This window comes from Oncorhynchus clarkii, chromosome 7 (assembly GCF_045791955.1).
Source record: "Oncorhynchus clarkii lewisi isolate Uvic-CL-2024 chromosome 7, UVic_Ocla_1.0, whole genome shotgun sequence".
NCBI lineage: Eukaryota > Metazoa > Chordata > Actinopteri > Salmoniformes > Salmonidae > Oncorhynchus > Oncorhynchus clarkii.
In genome coordinates, this window is record NC_092153.1 from 7,626,168 (window position 1) to 7,646,466 (window position 20,299).

General features: G+C 41.9%; 2 protein-coding genes and 1 long non-coding RNA gene across 4 annotated transcripts; all 3 read left to right on the top strand.

Annotated features, from left to right (window-relative positions):
• The first annotated feature begins 1,044 nt into the window (after nt 1–1,044).
• LOC139412824 (uncharacterized) lies at nt 1,045–2,721 on the top strand. The gene is made up of 5 exons (XR_011634736.1): nt 1,045–1,349; nt 1,566–1,605; nt 1,712–1,773; nt 2,288–2,382; nt 2,490–2,721. It is a non-coding gene; the product is annotated as an uncharacterized lncRNA (long non-coding RNA).
• Nucleotides 2,722–7,767: 5,046 nt separating this feature from the next.
• On the top strand, nt 7,768–11,803 carry LOC139412823 (uncharacterized). The gene is made up of 7 exons (XM_071159554.1): nt 7,768–7,812; nt 8,325–8,344; nt 8,534–8,734; nt 8,894–9,366; nt 9,452–9,496; nt 11,340–11,412; nt 11,527–11,803. Exons 2-7 carry the CDS (start codon nt 8,329–8,331, stop codon nt 11,589–11,591), a joined length of 873 nt encoding a protein of 290 aa, XP_071015655.1. The 5' UTR covers nt 7,768–7,812; nt 8,325–8,328; the 3' UTR covers nt 11,592–11,803.
• Nucleotides 11,804–12,307: 504 nt separating this feature from the next.
• On the top strand, nt 12,308–20,008 carry LOC139412825 (ubiquitin-protein ligase E3A). Of its 2 annotated transcripts, none has more exons than XM_071159555.1 (12): nt 12,308–12,621; nt 13,363–13,407; nt 13,940–14,178; nt 14,346–15,025; nt 15,147–15,713; nt 15,888–16,032; nt 16,388–16,593; nt 16,828–16,992; nt 17,170–17,325; nt 17,423–17,496; nt 17,703–17,846; nt 18,114–20,008. In XM_071159555.1, the coding sequence occupies exons 1-12, from the start codon at nt 12,548–12,550 to the stop codon at nt 18,232–18,234; spliced, it is 2,616 nt and encodes an 871-aa protein (XP_071015656.1). In that variant the 5' UTR covers nt 12,308–12,547; the 3' UTR covers nt 18,235–20,008. The 2 variants fall into 2 exon arrangements, with proteins under 2 accessions (XP_071015656.1, XP_071015657.1); XM_071159556.1 differs by having other exon boundaries at nt 12,588–12,779.
• The last annotated feature ends 291 nt before the right edge of the window (nt 20,009–20,299 follow it).

The window sequence follows — 20,299 nt, forward strand, 5'->3', positions numbered from 1 at the left end:
TACTCTAGAGCCGGATACTGTGAAAGATAAGAGAGTGAAAGTGAAAGTTTAGAATGTGAAATAGCTTCACGCTAATGTATGCAGTTCGCACCACGGAGAAAGATCAAATCAAATTTTATTGGTTGCATACATATATTTAGCAGATGTTATTGCAGGTGTAGCGAAATGCTTGTGTTATCTAATCTAGTAATATCTAACAATTCACTACAATCAAAAAGTAAAATAATGGAATTAAGAAATATATAAGACAGATGGTTTGCACACTGGTTGTTGTACATGTTTTCCTATCCTGAATGTATCTATCTAGACTAATAAACCTCTTTGTCTGTTCTTTCACTTTCTATAGATCCATGTTGGAACACAAAGGTAATTTTCAACAGGGCTCTTATGTATAATGTAATATTTTGATGAAGGGGTGCACTATAAAGTAAATGGTTAAACCTACAATGCTCTTATAGCTGGCTGAACTATGAACCAACTGTCCATTGTGCCAATTAACAAAAACATTAACATTTATCAATGACCTTTCTGACCTTAAATCAGTGGCACACAAGATGAAGTGCTACACAGTTGAGACTGGCAATACTTTGGAAACTCATATTCAGTTTATGAGACGACTCAACAACACCACAAGATGTTTTACGGAAGTCAAGTCTCCAGTGGAGAGTGATGTCATCATGGCTTTCTCTCCCATCGTCTCCCGCGCCGGAACTGATATTGAAGCAGCACTGCAACAGATTCCAAGTACAGTAACTCATCCCAAATATGACTTCCTAAACAATGTTATTTCCTTCTATACTAGATATTCTCTTTCCACACCAGTTTTCCTCAAATGTACCAACGGCATGAATGACATGACTAAATTGTTTATTTGAGAGGCTTAAGGGTTTAATTTTGACATTGTTTATTTGAGTATTCCCACATTCTCTTTCTTGACAGTGGGTAAAGATGTCATTCTGGTAGTGCTGCATCACACCTTCAACCCAGACTACACTGTACCTTACAGCAGCGGACTAGTGACCAGAAGTGATGTAATACTCACAGTGGACTGTCTGTTCCATGAGAGACTGGGACTACTGGACTGTCCTCACAATGATGCAGCAGTCAGAAATATTAGGCAGAAGTTTGACACAGTGGACTGTCTGTTCCATGAGAGCCAGGGACTACTGGACTGTCCTCACAATGATGCCACAATCAAAAAGATTAAGCAGAAGCTTTACAATGTATGATGTCAATTAATCATCATTTTGAATACAGTATCTCTGTATTTGATGTACTCATTCTTCCTCTCCTTTATTTTACAGACCAGAAGTTGTGGCTTTCTAGCTTGGATTCTAAACGGTGTCATGGTATGTCAAATTATTGCAAATTATAAAAGTAACTATAGATCATCAACTGCTATAATGAACAAAAATATAAACACAACATGCAACAATTTCAAAGATTTGACTGAGTCACAGATCATATAAGGAAATCAGTCAATTTGTAATAAATGAATTAATGGAGCTGTTAAACAACAGTCAGAACTGTTTTGGATCTGACACAAGCCATTATTCTCTTTCCAGTGGGCAGTGTCTTCAGGCTACAACTACGTTTTCATTCACAGTAGGTTCTATTGTGTGGTCATTCATGTGGTCAATGTGATACAGTAATCATCACAGGTCAAATCAGCACCAACATCTTGTGTTTTATGTTTCCTAATCTTTTCAAGATCCACGTCCCTCTACAAGGCCTCGTTCTGGCAGTCTATCTGTGATTCGGAGCAATATAATGGTTTGTCAAATCATTGCAAATGATATAACTACAGATGTAGGATCTTCATTTGATCACTCTTTTGTTGCTGAAATGCAAACTAGTAGTGTATTTGCATTTTAAAAAGGCTTCTAAAGTTTGTAATTTCCACTATGAAGTTTCAGTCTTGATTTGCCCTAACAAAGAATATCAACCCCTATAAAAATGTCCATGAACTATAATCCACATAACAATTCACATTTCCTGTTGCTGCAGAATTATTTTCCTGATGTAGTAAACTGGCTCAAATTAAGATTATACATCTGTATACACTTAGTATACCAAACATGAGGAACACCTTTCTATCATGGAGTTGGTACAGTATATAGTGCTATTTAAAATATTTGCCAAATGATGAAATGATACATCATCAATCATGTGCCTCTTCAGGGAGACACTTAAAAAAGGAAAATAGAAGTGAAACTGTCATAATGGAGCTGTCAAACAAGAGTCAGTACTGCTGTGGATCTCACACAAGTCATTTTTCTCTTTCCAGTACACAGTGTCTTCAGTCTACAGCTACCTCTGTACATGGCTTTCATATGTGAAGCGGCGCTTCTGTGACAATAATTAGGTTCCAGTAGGTTCAAAGTAGGTTGTAGGTTGTCATTCATGTGGTCATTGTAATTAGAATAACCATCACAGGTCAAATCAGGACCACTAACATGTTGTGATTCATGTTTTCTAATCTTTTCAAGATCCACATCCCTCTTCAAGACCTCGTTCCAGAAGTGATGAAAGCAGTTCCACTTTTGTACCAACAATGAAGACATGCTAATTGTTTTTATGGATTCCATCTTTAATTTTATGGCCTACTTAAGAAAATGTCTTTACTTTTGATGTTAAGAGCACTTGCAGGTGTAATGTATAGAAATTGGGGCCGATATTAAACATTTTAATAAAAATGAATGGAAAATAATAAAGAAGAAACAGGATCTGTGGAAGGGGATGCATCTCAACATCACTGCTAGTTTGCACATACATCATACTTCTGACACCAGTGTAGCAAACAGTGGGGGGTAACCTGGGTTGCTTGACGCAAGAAAAACTTGCTAACCACAAACTCAATACGGATAGCTTTCTCTTTTCGAGGAGTTTGGAACAGGCATACAAAGGCTTGACTTTTTCCAATAGTTCGATGACTAAGCTGAGCTAAGCTAAACATTTTTCTTTTTTTTCACCTTTATTTAACCAGGTAGGCCAGTTGAGAACACCTTTATTTAACCAGGTAGGCCAGTTGAGAACACCTTTATTTAACCAGGTAGGCCAGTTGAGAACACCTTTATTTAACCAGGTAGGCCAGTTGAGAACACCTTTATTTAACCAGGTAGGCCAGTTGAGAACACCTTTATTTAACCAGGTAGGCCAGTTGAGAACACCTAACCAGGTAGGCCAGTTGAGAACACCTTTATTTAACCAGGTAGGCCAGTTGAGAACACCTTTATTTAACCAGGTAGGCCAGTTGAGAACACCTTTATTTAACCAGGTAGGCCAGTTGAGAACACCTTTATTTAACCAGGTAGGCCAGTTGAGAACACCTTTATTTAACCAGGTAGGCCAGTTGAGAACACCTTTATTTAACCAGGTAGGCCAGTTGAGAACACCTTTATTTAACCAGGTAGGCCAGTTGAGAACACCTTTATTTAACCAGGTAGGCCAGTTGAGAACACCTTTATTTAACCAGGTAGGCCAGTTGAGAACACCTTTATTTAACCAGGTAGGCCAGTTGAGAACACCTTTATTTAACCAGGTAGGCCAGTTGAGAACACCTTTATTTAACCAGGTAGGCCAGTTGAGAACACCTTTATTTAACCAGGTAGGCCAGTTGAGAACACCTTTATTTAACCAGGTAGGCCAGTTGAGAACACCTTTATTTAACCAGGTAGGCCAGTTGAGAACAAGTTCTCATTTACAACTGCGACCTGGCCAAGATCAAGCAAAGCAGTGCGACACAAACAACACAGAGTTACAGACGGTGAGGGAAAAGGCATTTGAACAAAACATTGCATTCTGGTTTGTGTCCCCTGGTCAGATTGTTGAAGTCAAGGTGGCTGTAAACACCAAATGGAGAAGAGAGCATGAAATAGGCCTTAAATTAAGTTCCTTATTCAATAAAATCCTTAAAGGGCCACTCCACCACTTATCAACCTAATTTTCAGCACAATACAAGCACAATACCAGTGTCAACAATCACTATATATCCAAAAGTATGTGGACACCATTTCAGGTGAGTGGATTCGGCTATTTCAGCCACATCCTTTGCTGACAGGTGTATAAAATCAAGCACACAGCCATGCAATCTCCATGGGAAAACATTGGCTGTAGATTGGCCTTACTGAAGACCTCAGTGACTTTCAACATGGCACCATCATAGGATGCCACCTTTCCAACAAATCAATTCGTAAAATTTCTGCCCTGGTCAACTGTAAGTGCGGTTATTGTGAAGTGGAAACATCCAGGAGCAACAACGCCTCAGCCTTGAAGAGGTAGGCCACACAAGCTCACAGAATGGGACTGCCAAGGGCTGAAGCCTGTAGCGCGTAAAAACCCCTCTGTCCTCGGTTGCAACACTCACTACTGAATTTCAAACGGCCTCTGGAAGCAACACAATAACTGTTTGTTGGGAGCTCCATGAAATGGGTTTCAATGACCGAACAGCCACACAGAAGCCTAAGAGCACAATGCGCAATGCCAAGCATCAGCTGGAGTGGTGTAAAGCTCGCTGCCATTTGTACTTTGGAGCAGTGGAAAGGCGTTCTCTGGAGTGATGAATCATGCTTCACCATCTGGTAGTCCGACGGACGAATCTGGGTTTGGCAGATGCCAGGAGAAAGCTACCTGCCCCAATGCATAGTGCCAACTGTAAAGTTTGGTGGAGGAGGAATAATGGTCTGGGGCTGTTTTTCATGGGTCGCGCTATGCCCCCTAGTTCCAGTGAAGGGAAATCTTAACGCTACAGCATACAATGATATTCTAGACGATTCTGTACTTTGTGGCAACAGTTTGGGGAAGGCCCTTTCCTATTTCAGCATGACAATGCCCCCGTGCACAAAGCGATTTGGTTTGGTGATTATGAATATGTGGAGGAATTGCCGTTGAAATGAAGTTCCTCGTTCAATAAGTGTTCAGCAGTAACATACCATTTTGCTGAAATGTTACACAGCCTGAGTAGGAAGTGTACATTCATACAGATGTCTGATACACAGGATCACCAACAACTGAGGGATAGTCTTGTATAAACTGTTATGTGCATGTAACTCTCAAAATAAAGGAAACACTTGAGTAAAGATGGATACAAAGTATATTAAAAGCAGGTGCTTCCACACAGGTGTGGTTCCTGAGTTAATTAAGCAATTAACATCCCATCATGCTTAGGGTCATGTGTAGAAATGCCCAGTTGCCCATTGTTTTGGCTACCATGGATAGAAGAAGAGATCTCAGTGACTTTGAACAGAGAGGAAGAGGCGAAGTGAAAGGGTCCAATCCCATGTGGGAATACTACATTCTGTTTATTAAGCAGACCTCCTGCCTTCTCACCTTTGGGACATCGACTCCCATTGTTAGGGCGGAGACAAGAACATCTCTTCATTATTTACATATATATTCTGCTTTGAAAGAGAGGTCTCGAAGGATTATAGTGGGTTTAAAGGGTATTTGTGTCGGTCTCAGTCACCAGGCTCAACCCAATTGGACACTTATGGGAGATTCTGGAGTGGCGCTTGAGCAGTGTTCCATCAACAAAACACCAAATCATGGAATTGCTCCCCAAAGAATGGTGTCGCATTCCTCCGAAAGAGTTCCAGACAATTGTACAATCTATGCCAAGGCGCAATGAAACGGTTCTGCTGGCTTGTGGTGTCCCAACGCCCTGTTAAGACACTTTATGTTAGTGTTTCCTTTATTTTGGCCGTTGGCCCACCTGTACTTGACCTTATATTAAAGAACCCACCAGAGGACAATGCTGCCCTCATTTCGAAGTAATTCCTGCCTACTGCAGGAAATTCTTGTTTTGGATCCACCTCCGAAATATGACCAGACAATTTACAGGCTTACATATTCACGAATTGTGGGTGGGAAGAAATGTGGTGACTGGTGATTTTTCCATGTGGAGTGGACATACATCAACAAATAGGTAACTGACAGCTGTTAGTGTAGCTACCTAGCTAGTTAATGTTATCTGTTGTTGCTGTTTTTTTACTACACCGTATTCAAAAGATTAGGCTATTCTGGAGCTGGACTTGTCATAATCATTTAGGGAAAAGCATGGCCACAGATGGACACCAGTATCTTTTTCTTCATGTTCTAATGTTATCTCTGAAGATTGGGCATCTTCAATAATAGATGTTTTTCTCCATTGTAAAGAACACAGTGCAACCTTTGGTAGGTAGTCATTGAGCAAAGCCGAGTCATATATACAGTCATTGAGCAAAGCCGAGTCATATATACAGTCATTGAGCAAAGCCAAATCATCTAGTCATTGAGGAAAGCCAAGTAATAAATAGTCATTGAGTAAAACCAAGTCACAGATACAGTCATTGTGTCACAACCGGATCTGTTTCACCTGCCTTGTCCTTGTCCCCACTCCCCACCAGGTGTCTCCTATTTTTTCCCCATTATCCCCTGTGTATTTATACCTGTGTTTTCTGTTTGTTGCCAGTTCATCTTGTTTTGTCAGGTCATGTTTTCTAGTCTTCCTGTTTAAGACCTGCCTGCCTGCCGCTGTGTCCCTTTTTGACTCTGCCTTGGACTACGAACCTATGCCTGCCTTTGACCTGCACCTTTTGTTATGAAATATTCTGAGAACCGAACCATGCGCCTCTTGTCTGCGTCATATCTTGAGAAGTGATACATTGAGCAAAGTCATACATACAGTCTGAGCAAAGCCAGGTCAGCCCATGGACTGGAGTTTAAAACGTTTTCCACCATTGTTTACACACGTTTTGTGCTGCCATCAATTTAGACGGGAACAGATTATTTTAATTACTGGTGGTTAAAATGGCTTTTCATTGTGTTTCATGGTGTTTATCGCCCCCTAGTGGAACTTTCTGGTACTTAGACTACGGAAACAAGTAGAGTTGTTCTGCACGCAGAGAAGCAGCTAAAGCTAGTGATGATAATCTTATTGATAGAATTGCTTACTTATCAATGTTAGTTGGTTGCATTTACTCACAAATTGCCTTTCATGTATGCCGTCAGCTGTATTAGGTTGCTTGTGTGTCATAAACAAATTGTTAAACATAAAATACTGTAGTTTTGTTACTGTTCCTAGTGTAATATGCTTTATTGTACAGAGGTGTTTGCACATTAGTGTAATGAAAGGGGTTGGCTAGTTGCTGCTCATATGGTAATTGGCTATCTGGTTTGGTATCATGCCAGATACATGGGACCATGGCACTTGCTTTGTATTTATGCAACTTACTGTATAATGTATGTAATTGCACTATGATTGATGATGTATAATTCTAATTGCACTATGAGATTACTTCAACTGTCAACCCCATCAGAACCCAAAATATAAGCCTGTTTTATTCCATTGTTTTTAAATGTGTAATTGTAAACAAAGACTGCATAGCCTCCAACCTTGTCTAAAACTATCATTTTGATATCATGGATGGTGGTGCATCCATAGCTCTGTCTATAAATGTGAGTGTGGTTACATTTTTCCAGCCCCATTCCTCAGCTGTTTACCAAATCAGTGGTGTCCACTTTGTTGTTTGAACTATAGATTGCCTAGATGGTTTCGTTCACACAGGCAGCCCAATTCTGATCTTTTTTTCCGATCAGCTCTGAAAAAGATCTGTTGTGAAAAGATCTGATGTGATTGGTCAAAAGACCAATTAGTGGAAGAAAATCTGAATGCATCTGCCTGTGTAAACTCAGCATTTGTGACTTTCTGAAAAAATGGCCACCTCCCCTTATTATCTCACGCTGTTTAGTTTCACTTTCTCTTTGCTATTAAAACAGATCACTTCAAACCACAACTGCAATACAGTCAACAGAAAATAATCCTACAGCTGCAGAGTAAGTCTACTTTCCTCATTTCATTTAAAATTCATGTTCAATATGAACATCATAACTATCATTTACAGTTGGGTGGGTGTCGTGAAAGGTTTTGTGATCATTTAATATTCTGTCTACAACAGGAATAAAACGGTACACATGTTTCAGTAGAAACTGGTAGTGCAGAATTTAATGGAATGTTTTTTACATGAGTAATTCTATGAATGTAGAATAGAACTGAGTCAGTAAGTCCATTTACAATAACACATTACTTTCACTTTCTAATTCCAAGAAATCATGTGGTCCAGTGGAAGGAGTGAGGTGGTGAAGTACTCTAGAGCGGATACTGTGAAAGACTAGAGCAAAAAAGTGCATGTTTAGAATGTGATATAGCCTCATGCTGCTGTACACAGTTTGCACTGTAGAGAAATATATTTTATCTTCATGGTTTGCACACTGGTTGTAGTTCTCCTATCCTGAATGTATCTATCTAGACTAATAAACCCATTTGTCTGTTCATTCACTTCCTTTAGATCCATGATTGAACGCAAAGGTCATTTTCAACAGGGCTCTTATGTATAATGTAATATTTTGATGAAGGGGTGCACTATAAAGTAAATGGTTAAACCTACAATGCTCTTATATCTGGCTGAACTATGAACATTGTTCCAATTAACAAAAACATGAATACTTTTATCAACGACCTTTTTGACCTTCCTCTTTGTTGTCTGTTTAAAATCAGTGGCACACAATATGAAGTACTACACAGTTGAGACTGGCAATACTTTGGATTCTCATATTCAGTTTATGAGACAACTCAACAACACCACAAGATGTTTTACGGAAGTCAAGTCTCCAGTGGAGAGTGATGTCATCATGGCTTTCTGTCCCATCGTCTCCCGCGCCGGGACTGATATTGAAGCAGCACTGCAACAGATTCCAAGTACAGTAACTCATCCCAAATATGACTTCCTAAACAATGTTATTTCCCTCTATACCAGATATTCTCTTTCCACACCAGATTTACTCAAAATGTACCAAAGGCATGAATTACATTACTACATTGTTTATTTGAGTATTCCCACATTCTCTTTCTTGACAGTGGGTAAAGATGTCATTCTGGTAGTGCTGCATCACACCTTCAACCCAGACTACACTGTACCTTACAGCAGCAGACTAGTGACCAGAAGTGATGTAATACTCACAGTGGACTGTCTGTTCCATGAGAGCCTGGGACTACTGGACTGTCCTCGCAATGATGCAGCAGTCAGAAATATTACGCAGAAGTTTGACACAGTGGACTGTCTGTTCCATGAGAGCCTGGGACTACTGGACTGTCCTCGCAATGATGCAGCAGTCAGAAATATTACGCAGAAGTTTGACACAGTGGACTGTCTGTTCCATGAGAGCCAGGGACTACTGGACTGTCCTCGCAATGATGCAGCAGTCAGAAATATTAGGCAGAAGTTTGACACAGTGGACTGTCTGTTCCATGAGAGCCAGGGACTACTGGACTGTCCTCACAAAGATGCAGCAGTCAGAAATATTAGGCAGAAGTTTGACATAGATCCTGTGGTATGGTATCAATTAATCATCATTTTGAATACAGTATTTCTCTATTTGATGTACGGTATTCATTTTTCCTCTCCTTTTTTTACAGGCCAGAAATTGTGACTGTCTAGCTTGGATTCTAAACGCTGCCATGGTATGAGGAAAAGTAACCATACATCAGCAACTACTATACTGAAAAACCAATCAAAACATAGAAAATACAAAGTAAACTATGGTCAGGGCGTGACAGTACCCCCCCCCCCAAGGTGCGGACTCCGGCCGCAAAACCTGAACCTATAGGGGAGGGTCTGGGTGGGCATCTGTCCGCGGTGGCGGCTCTGGCGCTGGACGTGGACCCCACTCCATGACAGTTTTAATCCCCCTCCTAAACGTCCCTAAATAGGTTACCCACCACAATGATAACATGGGACAGAGGGACAGCTCGGGACAGAGGTAACTCGGGACCGATAGGTAGCTCAGCACTGAGAGGAAGCTCAGCACTGAGAGGAAGCTCAGCACTGAGAGGAAGCCCAGGCAGGTAGTAGAAACTACCAGAACCTGGCTGGCTGGCGGTTTCAGCAGATCCTGGTCGACTAGCAGATGAATATAAACGTAACGTGCAACAATTTCAAAGATTTTTACTGATTTCCAGTTCATATAAGGAAATAAGTAAATTGAAATAAATTCATTAAACAATCATCTATGGATGGTTGGTCACAGATACCATTAAAAAAAGAGGTAGGGGCGTGGATCAGAAAACCAGTCAAATCTGGTGTGGCCACCATTTGCCTCATGTAGCGTGACACATCTCCTTCACATAGAGTTGATTAGGCTGTTGATCGTGGTCTGTGGAATGTTGTCCCTCTCCTCTGTGCGAAGTTGCTGGATATTTGTTGGAACTGGAACACGCTGTTGTACATGTTGATCCAGCCCCCCCAAACATGCTCAATGTCTGGTGAGTATGCAGGCCATGGAAAAACTGGGCCATTTTCAGCTTCCAGGAATTGTGTCCAGATCCTTGCGAAATGGGGCAGTGCATTATGCTGAAACACGATGGCGGTGGATGAACGGCACAAAATGGGCCTCAGGATCACCTCACGATATATTTGTGCATTAAAATTGCCATCGATAAAATGCAATTGTGTTCATTGTCCATAGCTTATGCCTGCCCATACCATAACCCCACCGCCACCATGGGGCACTCTGAAGTCGTTTACGACGCTGAATTGCAGTAAGGCCAAGACCCTGGTGAGGACGACGAGCACGCAGATGAGCTTCCCTGAGAAATTCTTTGGTTGTGCAAACCCACAGTTTCCTCAGCTGCCTGGGTGGCTGGTTTCAGACGATCCCTCAGGTGAAGATGCCGGATGTGGAGGTTCTGGGCTTGTGTGGTTACACGTAGTCTGCGGTTGTTAGGCCAGTTGGACGTACTGCCAAATTCTCTAAAACAACATTTGAGGTGGCTTTTGGTAGAGAAATGAACATTCAACTCTTTGGCAACAGCTCTGGTGGACATTCCTGCAGTCAGCATGACAATTACACACTCCCTCAAAACTTGAGACATCTGGGGCATTGTGTTATGTGATAAAACTGCACATTTTAAAGTGGTGTTTTATTGTCCCCGGCACAAGGTGCATCTGTGTAATGATCATGCTTTTTAATCAGCTTCTTGACATGCCACACCTGTCAGGTGGATGGATTATCTTGGCAATGGAGAAATGCTCACTAACTGGGATGTCAACACATTTGTGCACAAAATCTGAGAGAAATAAGCTTTTTGTGCATATGGAACATTTCTGGGATCTTTTATTTCAGCTCATGAAACATTGGACCAACACTATATGTTGCGTTTATGTTTTTGTTCAGTGCTAATGAAATATCTTGTTGTCTAGTGTTGGGGAGATATCTGCCATAATGTAGCTATTTAAAGAAAAGTCAGAACTGCAGCGTATCTCTGAAGCAGACAGGTCACTTTTAAATCATTATTTTCTTTCCAGGGGTTACTGTCTTTATGCTGCAACTGCCCTTGTGTGGTGTTTTCTTACGTGATGGGGCTCATCTCAGGCAAAAGTAGGTTCCAGTAGGTTTAAGCATTCATTAATATCGTAATTGTAATTACAGTAATCATCACAGGTCAAATCAACAACTAACATCTTGTGTTTTATGTTTCTTAATCTTTTCAAGATACACGTCCCTTTGCAAGACCTCATTCCAGAAATGAAGACTATTTACATTTGGCCCAACTATGAACATGTGATAATATATAGTGTGACTCCTGTAAACGTGATGATCAATTCCCTTAGAGAACAAATGTTATGGATTACATCTTTAATTGCATGTCATTTAGGCCTACTTGAGAAAGTACAGATCATTTACAGTGGTAATGTATGGAATTAGGCCTGGCTGTATCAATGTAACAATAATATGGAAATAAAAAAGAAACTGGATTTGTGGAAGGGCACAAGTCTCAACGTCACTGGTTATACCCTAGAGTAAAAAAAATGTATATATTTCCTGAGTTTTCTTATATCTCTTAGATATAGGACAGACACTTCAAAACCTTATTACTTATGATTAAAAAAATAATAATAATTGCCATTTATGCATGTGTTATTCATTGCGTTTCTATAGGCTATAGTAGTAAAGGCCAATTCAATATTTTATCAAATAATTAAACAAAAATATTATATAGCTAAAGGGGTCCTCCCAGCTTAGACGTTTAAGAATGAAAACGATAGTACATGTATCCCACTTCTGACACCGGTGTAGTGAACAGTAGCAGAACCACATTTGCCTGACTCAAGGAACACTTGATAGCCACAATTTTAAGGGATAGCTATGTATTTTGGAGGCGTTTGTAACAGACATACAAAGGCTTCACTGTTTTTTGCAGTAGCTCAATGACTGAACTGAGCTCAAAAGTGAGGGAAAAGGTTTTTGAACAAAATATTCCTACCGCAACATTGCATTCTGGGACGTGTCCCCTGTTCGGGTTGTTGAAGTCAAGATGGCTGTAAACACCAAACAGAGACTAGAGCATGAAATAGGCCTTAAATGAAGTTCCTTATTCAATAAAATCGCCCATCACCGTCAAGAGCCTTGAGCAGTAACATAACGATTTGCTGAACATTTATCCAAACTGTGGAGAAAGTGTTAATTCATACAGTTACACAGGATCACGGGCAACTGCGGGAGAACGTCTCGTATGAATTCCGACGAGAGGGATTGTGAGTGTGCGCTACCACAGGCCGAGACATCCCCTGCAGGAGGATACGACAGGTCGGCATGGAGATAAATAGAGTGTCGTGGTTTGGGGAAGGGTGCATGTTTCTGTATCGTTGCAATAAAATGATTCCCAACTTATGGTTTCTGGCTAGCTAGCTATGTAACTGGCATGTAAAATGAAGTAAAAGTGCAACATTCCTGCAGATTTCCAGGTATGTAGGCAGCTAGTTAATGTTGCCCTCCAGCTAGGCTAGGCCTGAAAAGTGCATTTAGCAACCGCTAGTTGGCTAACTAGAAATGCTACTTAGCTAGTTATTAACATAACTTTTAGGTAGCTAGTTTGTTTGCTGTTCTGATTTCACGTTAACGTACAGTTACGACGATGTATTGCTGAATTGTAACTATGTTACCTAAAACATTATCGCCTGAACGACTAGCTACTTAGCAAGCAAGCTGCACGGTCATCACTCTGTCTGCGTTAGCTAGCTGGCCAACGTTAGCTACTTGTATCGGTCTTTGCAGATTTATATTCGCTGTTCCTGTAGACATTTCATCATCAGTTAGAAATTTGTTTACATTAACATAAGATTAACTAGCGTTCACTTACTGTTAGTTGTTGTGGCTGTCTTAACTAGCTAGTTAGCTAACGCTACACTAGTAAAAATCGTTTCACTCGCTAGATAAGTTGGTTAATTTCTCTGCTGTAGCTAGCTGTAGTAGGTAGGCTAGATGGTTCTGTCAACATATTTAGCTACATATTCCTGACCTAAGCTATTGATGTATTTGTTTGTTTAGAATACAAGAGGAGTCTGACATAGAAAACACGGAAGCAAGCCGAATGTAAGTTTATTTTAAGTTGTCAGTCATGTCATTCAGTGATTAACATACAGTAGCTAGCTACAGTACAGTAAGTTAATTTAGTCACCTACCTCAGAACATGTTAATTGACTATCTATGGAATGCTAATATTTAATATTACCCTCCTTTCACTAACCAATGAATGTCCAGTCATTTTGTCAAAGTGTCACCATCTATGCACCTTCATATTAATAATTTTCCTCTTTGGCTTCCACACACAATCCCTCCTGCATGGTCTGCTGACTGCAGCAGGCACACACAGTGGATGCTGAGTCCACAAGTTCCCAATGAAAATGAATGTTTTCGTTCTTAAATGTTTAGCGGCTTATCTAATTTCCAATGAAGACCGCATTGATATTTATAAATGACATTAAGTTTCCTTTGTTTTTTAAAGTTTTTTTTTATGTTTACCACTTTGGATGTTGATAAGACTGATTTCAGTGCTGTTTTGATTGAGACTCGCAGCCAGTTTCATAACTCTCCATGCTTCCAATCTGAACGGCCTCCAATTCAGGAAGCGAGCAGCCGCCAAGCATCTAATAGAGCGCTACTACCACCAGTTAACGGAGGGCTGTGGGAATGACTCCTGCTCGAACGCGTGGTGCTCCTCGTCCAGGGGCTCCCACCGCTTGGACAACAATGCAGCCGCCGTCAAGGCCCTGGAGCTGTACAAGATCAATGCCAAACTGTGCGACCCACACCCCTCCAAGAAAGGCACCACTATGAACCATTGTGTAAGGGACGACTTCAAAGGTGTGTTGGCATAAGTGACTCATTCGTGCATCAATACCTTTCGGAGTGTTTCAATTGTAGTGCAGAATTTCAGAATCAGACTGTTGGTCTTAACTGAAACTGTTTTTAGCCATAACTGGATATTACATATGCTGCTTAATTAACTGTATTACATTGATGTTTTCCAGATGTGAATTACCTAACAGAGGATAAAGTGTATGAGATCCTACACATCTGTGGAGAGAAGGAGGACTACTCCCCTCTGATCCGGGTCATAGGACGGGTGTTCTCCAGCGCAGAGGGCCTGGTGCAGAGCTTCCGCCGGTCCAAACCACCCACCAAGGAGGAGCTCAAGTCCCTCCAGAGCAAGGACGAGGACAAAGACGAGGACGAGGAGGAAGCGGCCGCCTGCTCCGCTCCTGCTATGGAGGAGGACTCGCCCGGTTCCTCTTCCCGGTTAGACGGCGCTGCATCAGGGGACAATGATGTGGGGAAGCTGGGTCCTGATGAGGTTTCTGTGGACATCGACGCTGTCAGGAGGGTCTACCAGAGACTGCTGTCCAACGGTAATATCGAAACTGCCTTCCTCAACGCACTGGTCTACCTGTCGCCCAACGTGGAATGTGACCTGACGTACCACAACGTCTACTCCCGGGACCCCAACTACCTGAACTTGTTTGTGGTGGTGATGGAGAACAGTAACCTCCACAGCCCAGACTACCTGGAGATCGCCCTGCCCCAGTTCTGCAGGGCCATGAGCAAGCTGCCCCTACCCGCGCTGGCCAAGCTGGCCCGCCTGTGGTCTCACTACAGTGCTGAGCAGATCCACCGCATAATGGAGACCTTCCAGCAGCTCATCACCTACAAGGTAGCTAGATTATTTTTGGTATTTTGTCTTTTCTTTTTTTTCAGCCTACATAGAGCTATGAGATTCCTCTGTAATGAAAAGCACTATACAAATGAAATGTATTGTTATTTTAATTACTAAGGTGGTCAGCAATGAGTTCAACAGCCGCAACCTGGTGAACGACGACGATGCAGTGGTGGCAGCCACCAAGTGCTTGAAGATAGTCTACTATGCAAATGTCATGGGAGGGGAGGTGGACACGGAGCACAACGAAGAGGAGGACGAGGAGCCCATTCCTGAGTCCAGCGAGTTGACGCTGCAGGAGCTGCTAGGGGAGGAGAGGAGAAACAAGAAGGGCCCCCGGGTGGACCCCCTGGAGACTGAGCTTACCATCCGGACTTCCGACAGCCGGCGGCCCCTCATCCCCTTTGAGGAGTTTGTCAACGAGCCCCTGAATGAAGTCCTAGAGATGGACAAGGACTACACGTTCTTTAAAGTGGAGACGGAGAACAAGTTCTCCTTCATGACGTGTCCGTTCATCCTCAACGCCGTGACCAAGAACCTGGGCCTGTACTACGACAACCGCATCCGCATGTACAGCGAGCGACGCATCACAGTACTCTACAGCCTGGTGCAGGGACAACAGCTCAACCCCTACCTGAGGCTTAAAGTACGCCGAGACCACATCATCGATGATGCCCTCGTCAGGGTAAGTCCAAGGCCCTGTTTAGTTTCTCCCACCCCAAAGTGTGCACTTGTTTCGTCTACTCCCCCTCAAGGATTTAAAAGCATTGGAGTGGTGTTTGTACTGACTGGAGAGAGTGTCCACTATATTCCTCACACTAGTATTAGATCATTCTTTTACTTCTATTTTTCCTGTTAGCTTGAGATGATCGCCATGGAGAATCCTGCAGACTTGAAGAAGCAGCTGTATGTGGAGTTTGAAGGAGAACAAGGTGTAGATGAAGGAGGGGTTTCCAAAGAGTTCTTTCAGCTCGTCGTGGAGGAGATCTTCAACCCAGATATTGGTGAGAACCCAAGTCGTCAGTCGGTCGATACGTTGCTGACCCGTCACTGTGAGACTGGGATTGGATGTGGTTGATTTGTGTTGCTGTTGTGTTTTATAAAGGTCCTCGTCGTTACTGCAGTGGATGTGGTTGGTTTGTGTTGCTGTTGTGTTTTATAAAGGTCCTCGTCGTTACTGCAGTGGATGTGGTTGGTTTGTGTTGCTGTTGTGTTTTATAAAGGTCCTCGTCGTTACTGCAGTGGATGTGGTTGATTTGTGTTGCTGTTGTGTTTTATAAAGGTCCTCGTCGTTACTGCAGTGGATGTGGTTGGTTTGTGTTGTATATTGTAAAGGTGGTTCCTTGTCCTTCTACTCAGGAATGTTTGCGTACGACGAGCGCACCAAGATGTTCTGGTTCAACCCGTCGTCGTTTGAAAACGAGGGTCAGTTCACGCTGATCGGCATCGTCCTTGGCCTGGCCATTTACAACAACTGCATCCTGGACGTTCACTTCCCCATGGTGGTCTACAGAAAGCTCATGGGCAAGAAAGGAACCTTCCGGGACCTCGCAGACTCCAATCCGGTTAGTATTTGAAGTCCTGTTTATTAATACAATTAGCTTAATGATATTCATCTCCAGAGTGGGATTTAAACCTTTGTGATCCGACATGGCTGTAGACTCCTATGGTGTTACATTACATTTTACTTAGCAATTTATTTCAGGGCAATCTAGACCTTAACAGATAAATACCATTGAAATGGTGTTATTGATAAGGTGTTTCTGTCTGCTCTCCCCTGTGTCCTGTTCTCTGTGCAGGTTCTGTACCAGAGTCTGAAGGAGCTGTCAGAGTACGAGGGTAGTGTGGAGGAGGACATGATGATCACCTTCCAGATATCCCAGACGGACCTGTTCGGAAACCCCCTCATGTACGACTTAAGGGAAAATGGCGATCAAATTCCAGTCACCAACGAGAACAGAAAAGTGAGTTTCAAGAATTTGTGTAGAAAATTATTTCACTCAAAATCATGCTTTTAGACATTTTAATTATTAGGGTTTTTCTATTTTAGATGTAGCTTATTTGACCAGTGGGGTTGAATAGAGTATGAGGTAGTGTTCCGTCCAGAGAATCATGCCGTTGTTTCATCTTGTGGTCGACAGGAGTTTGTAGCTCAGTATGCGGAGTACATGCTGAATAAGAGTGTTGAGAAGCAGTTCAAAGCCTTCAGAAGAGGTTTTCACATGGTCACCAACGAGTCCCCGCTGAAATATCTATTCCGGCCGGAGGAAATCGAGCTGCTCATCTGTGGAAGCAGGGTAAGCTGTAGAAAAGAGAATTTAGTCATTTGTATTTATTTTTTTGTGTTTTTTAAATGTGATTTTTAACTCTCCATAATGTGTATATCACACACAGAACCTAGACTTTCAAGCACTTGAAGAAACGACAGAATATGATGGCGGCTACAGCAGAGATTCACGCATCATTAAGTAAGGAATTGTTTTATTTTAGGGTGTGTGTGTGTGTGTGTGTGTGGAGGTGATGGACCATTACTTCAAAAGGGACTTGACTGCAGAAAGGACAGTCTAACCATTTTGAAATTCAGCAGTTTGATCTGCTGCTGACATCAGGGACAGTGACCAAAAACCCAGAATAGGACACTAATATAAAGCCTTGTCTGTACTTGACCCACCAGGGAGTTCTGGGAGACGCTGCACTCGTTTGCTGAGGAGCAGAAGAGGCTGTTCCTGCAGTTCACCACGGGCACAGACAGAGCCCCTGTCGGAGGCCTGGGAAAGCTCAAGATGATCATCGCCAAGAACGGCCCCGACACAGACAGGTGAGGATGTTTTCCGTCTGCAGCCCACATTGCTCACTCACATCACGTTGGAAACATGCAACTAGCAAATGTGTTCAACTGTGTGTATATATAAATGAATAAAAATAACCATGTACTTTGCATGCATTTGGTTTGAGGGGAAATTGATGAATTGGCTTCAGATTACAGTGGAACTTCAAGGTAATCCCATTCCAAATGAATGGCCTGTTGACCTTAACAATTGGAATGGCCTTTGACCCCTTCCCTCTCCTCTGCCCCTTTCTGCAGGTTACCCACATCTCACACCTGCTTCAACGTGCTGCTGCTCCCGGAGTACGACACCAAGGAGAAGCTGAGAGAGAGACTGCTCAAAGCCATCCTCTATGCCAAAGGGTTTGGGATGCTCTGAGGCCATGGCTGCCACACTGAAAGAGGACTCCTTTTCACAATCTCCCTCCTTCCCCCATATCAGAAAAAATAAGCGAAAGATGACCAACCAACACAAAATCGTTCAAGATACGAGATGAGAAAAGCCGAAAATCAACACAATGGTTAATCTAAAGGTAGCGCACTCTAGTAGTGGAGTTTGTCTGTGCCAGCGTCCCGATCTCTTGGAGCAGCTTCATTGAACTTCATGTGATCTAAAGTACGTTTCATTTCCCACGTGTGAATGTGTTCTGAACGTATCCTTTATCTTATTTTATTTTATGTACAGGGGATTGTTTTCCCCCTTAATATTTATTTTAAGGTTGAAATCGGTTATTTTGATTCTTGACTGGAAAACACCTTTTTTTGTTGGGAAAGGGGAGGGCTGGGATTATTTAATAATCTGGATTGTGACAATGACGATGTAGAAACATTTTACCATTTGTGAGACAGAAAAGGCTGCATCCATTCATGCATTGCAGTCCTCTTTGCAGTCTGTTACTTTGCGATCGTTCGGTTGCATCGCTGCAGTCAGAAGCTGATGTGACGAGGGAACCGTGTGTATATGATGTCCTACCCCCCCCCCCACCCACACCACCCACACACACCTTCCATATTATTTAGCCAATCGAACCAGACTCCATTTGTCATGGAAGTGTTTGGAACTTGGAAAGTAATTTCATTCAGACAGCATCTTCAGAAAATGTTTACCTTGAGCATCTGTCCTGAATGACACCCTATTCCCCATCTAGTGTTCTACTGTTGACTAGGGCCCATTAGGGTGCCATTTGGGACACATACATTATTTTCGCCATTGGAGCACTGAGAGTAGACTGAAACTTTGTCGGAGCTGTTGTAAGTGCACTTAGACATTTTCAGAATTATAATTTTTTGGCTACAATTACATGATTGTTCTCAAAAAAAATAATTTCTGAAGTCTTCCTTTGTTGCCCGTGTCTAACCGGTATTATATTGTAATCCTCAGTACATTTATATCATCAGAATAGCATTTATTCTGGTTGTCTACACTTCTAGAAGACCAACCCCAAAAATGTCCCAGGTTTATCTTCCTTTTAAAATCAAGGCATTTTGTACTAAATGAAATGTCTACAGACATTTGCCAAGTGTTACTGACAAATCTTTGCTCTCCAGTGATCCTGGAGCGATCTAGAAGATTTGTCTCTGTGTCGAAAATAACTTACGACAGACCTTTTTTTAAATGGTTAATTTTCGATTTGGAAAAGCTAGCTGTGAAAATTCCTTCAGCACTGGCACAGTAAACAGTTGATTTGTTTCTTTGTCTTTTTAGTTTCTGGACAATTCCATAGGGATGTAATCACTGCTTAGGAATGTCAATGGATCCTGAATCCTGATGCCGTCTTTCAGTCAGCCAGCTCGCAGTAATGTCACTTTTCAACGGTGCTCAGGGCTGCTTGTGAAGAACCTGCCCCAACAAATACATTTCAGATATTGTGCCCTGAGCCTTCCCTTCCTCCATCGCTTCTTTGGGTTTCTGCTGTACCTCATTCATCTGTATCTCTGTTTTGTACTGCTGAAGTTGCTGCTCGCCTGTACATTTAAAAGGACTCCAGGGCCCAGAGAATGGACAACGTTCACCCTGATCTTGGAATTGAAGCAGTCAGTTTATAGGTTGGTTTGAGTTAACTGTTACCTTTTAAAAAAAATGTAATTGATAAAAAGGCTTCAAATCAAGTGTTGTGAAAACATGCTAAATAAAAGTGACTGCTTTTTTCCAACTTGTACTTGGTGAAGAGTTCATTTAAACATATGCGAACAGATGGATTTGTAAGACTTTTGAGGATTGTGTCATTTATGATTCTGAAGTACTCTTCCACTTTTTTACTGTCTCGTACCCCAGTGAAGTTAACCAAGACATGTTAATTTATTCAACATACATTCAGTCGATTGGCTTAAAAGAGCCGAGTTGTTCTACCTCTGAAAAGAGAACATATCACTGAAAGTTCAAATAAATATGTTTGATTTGACCGTTTTTAAGCTTCTTAGTTTTAACAAGTACAGTACAATCT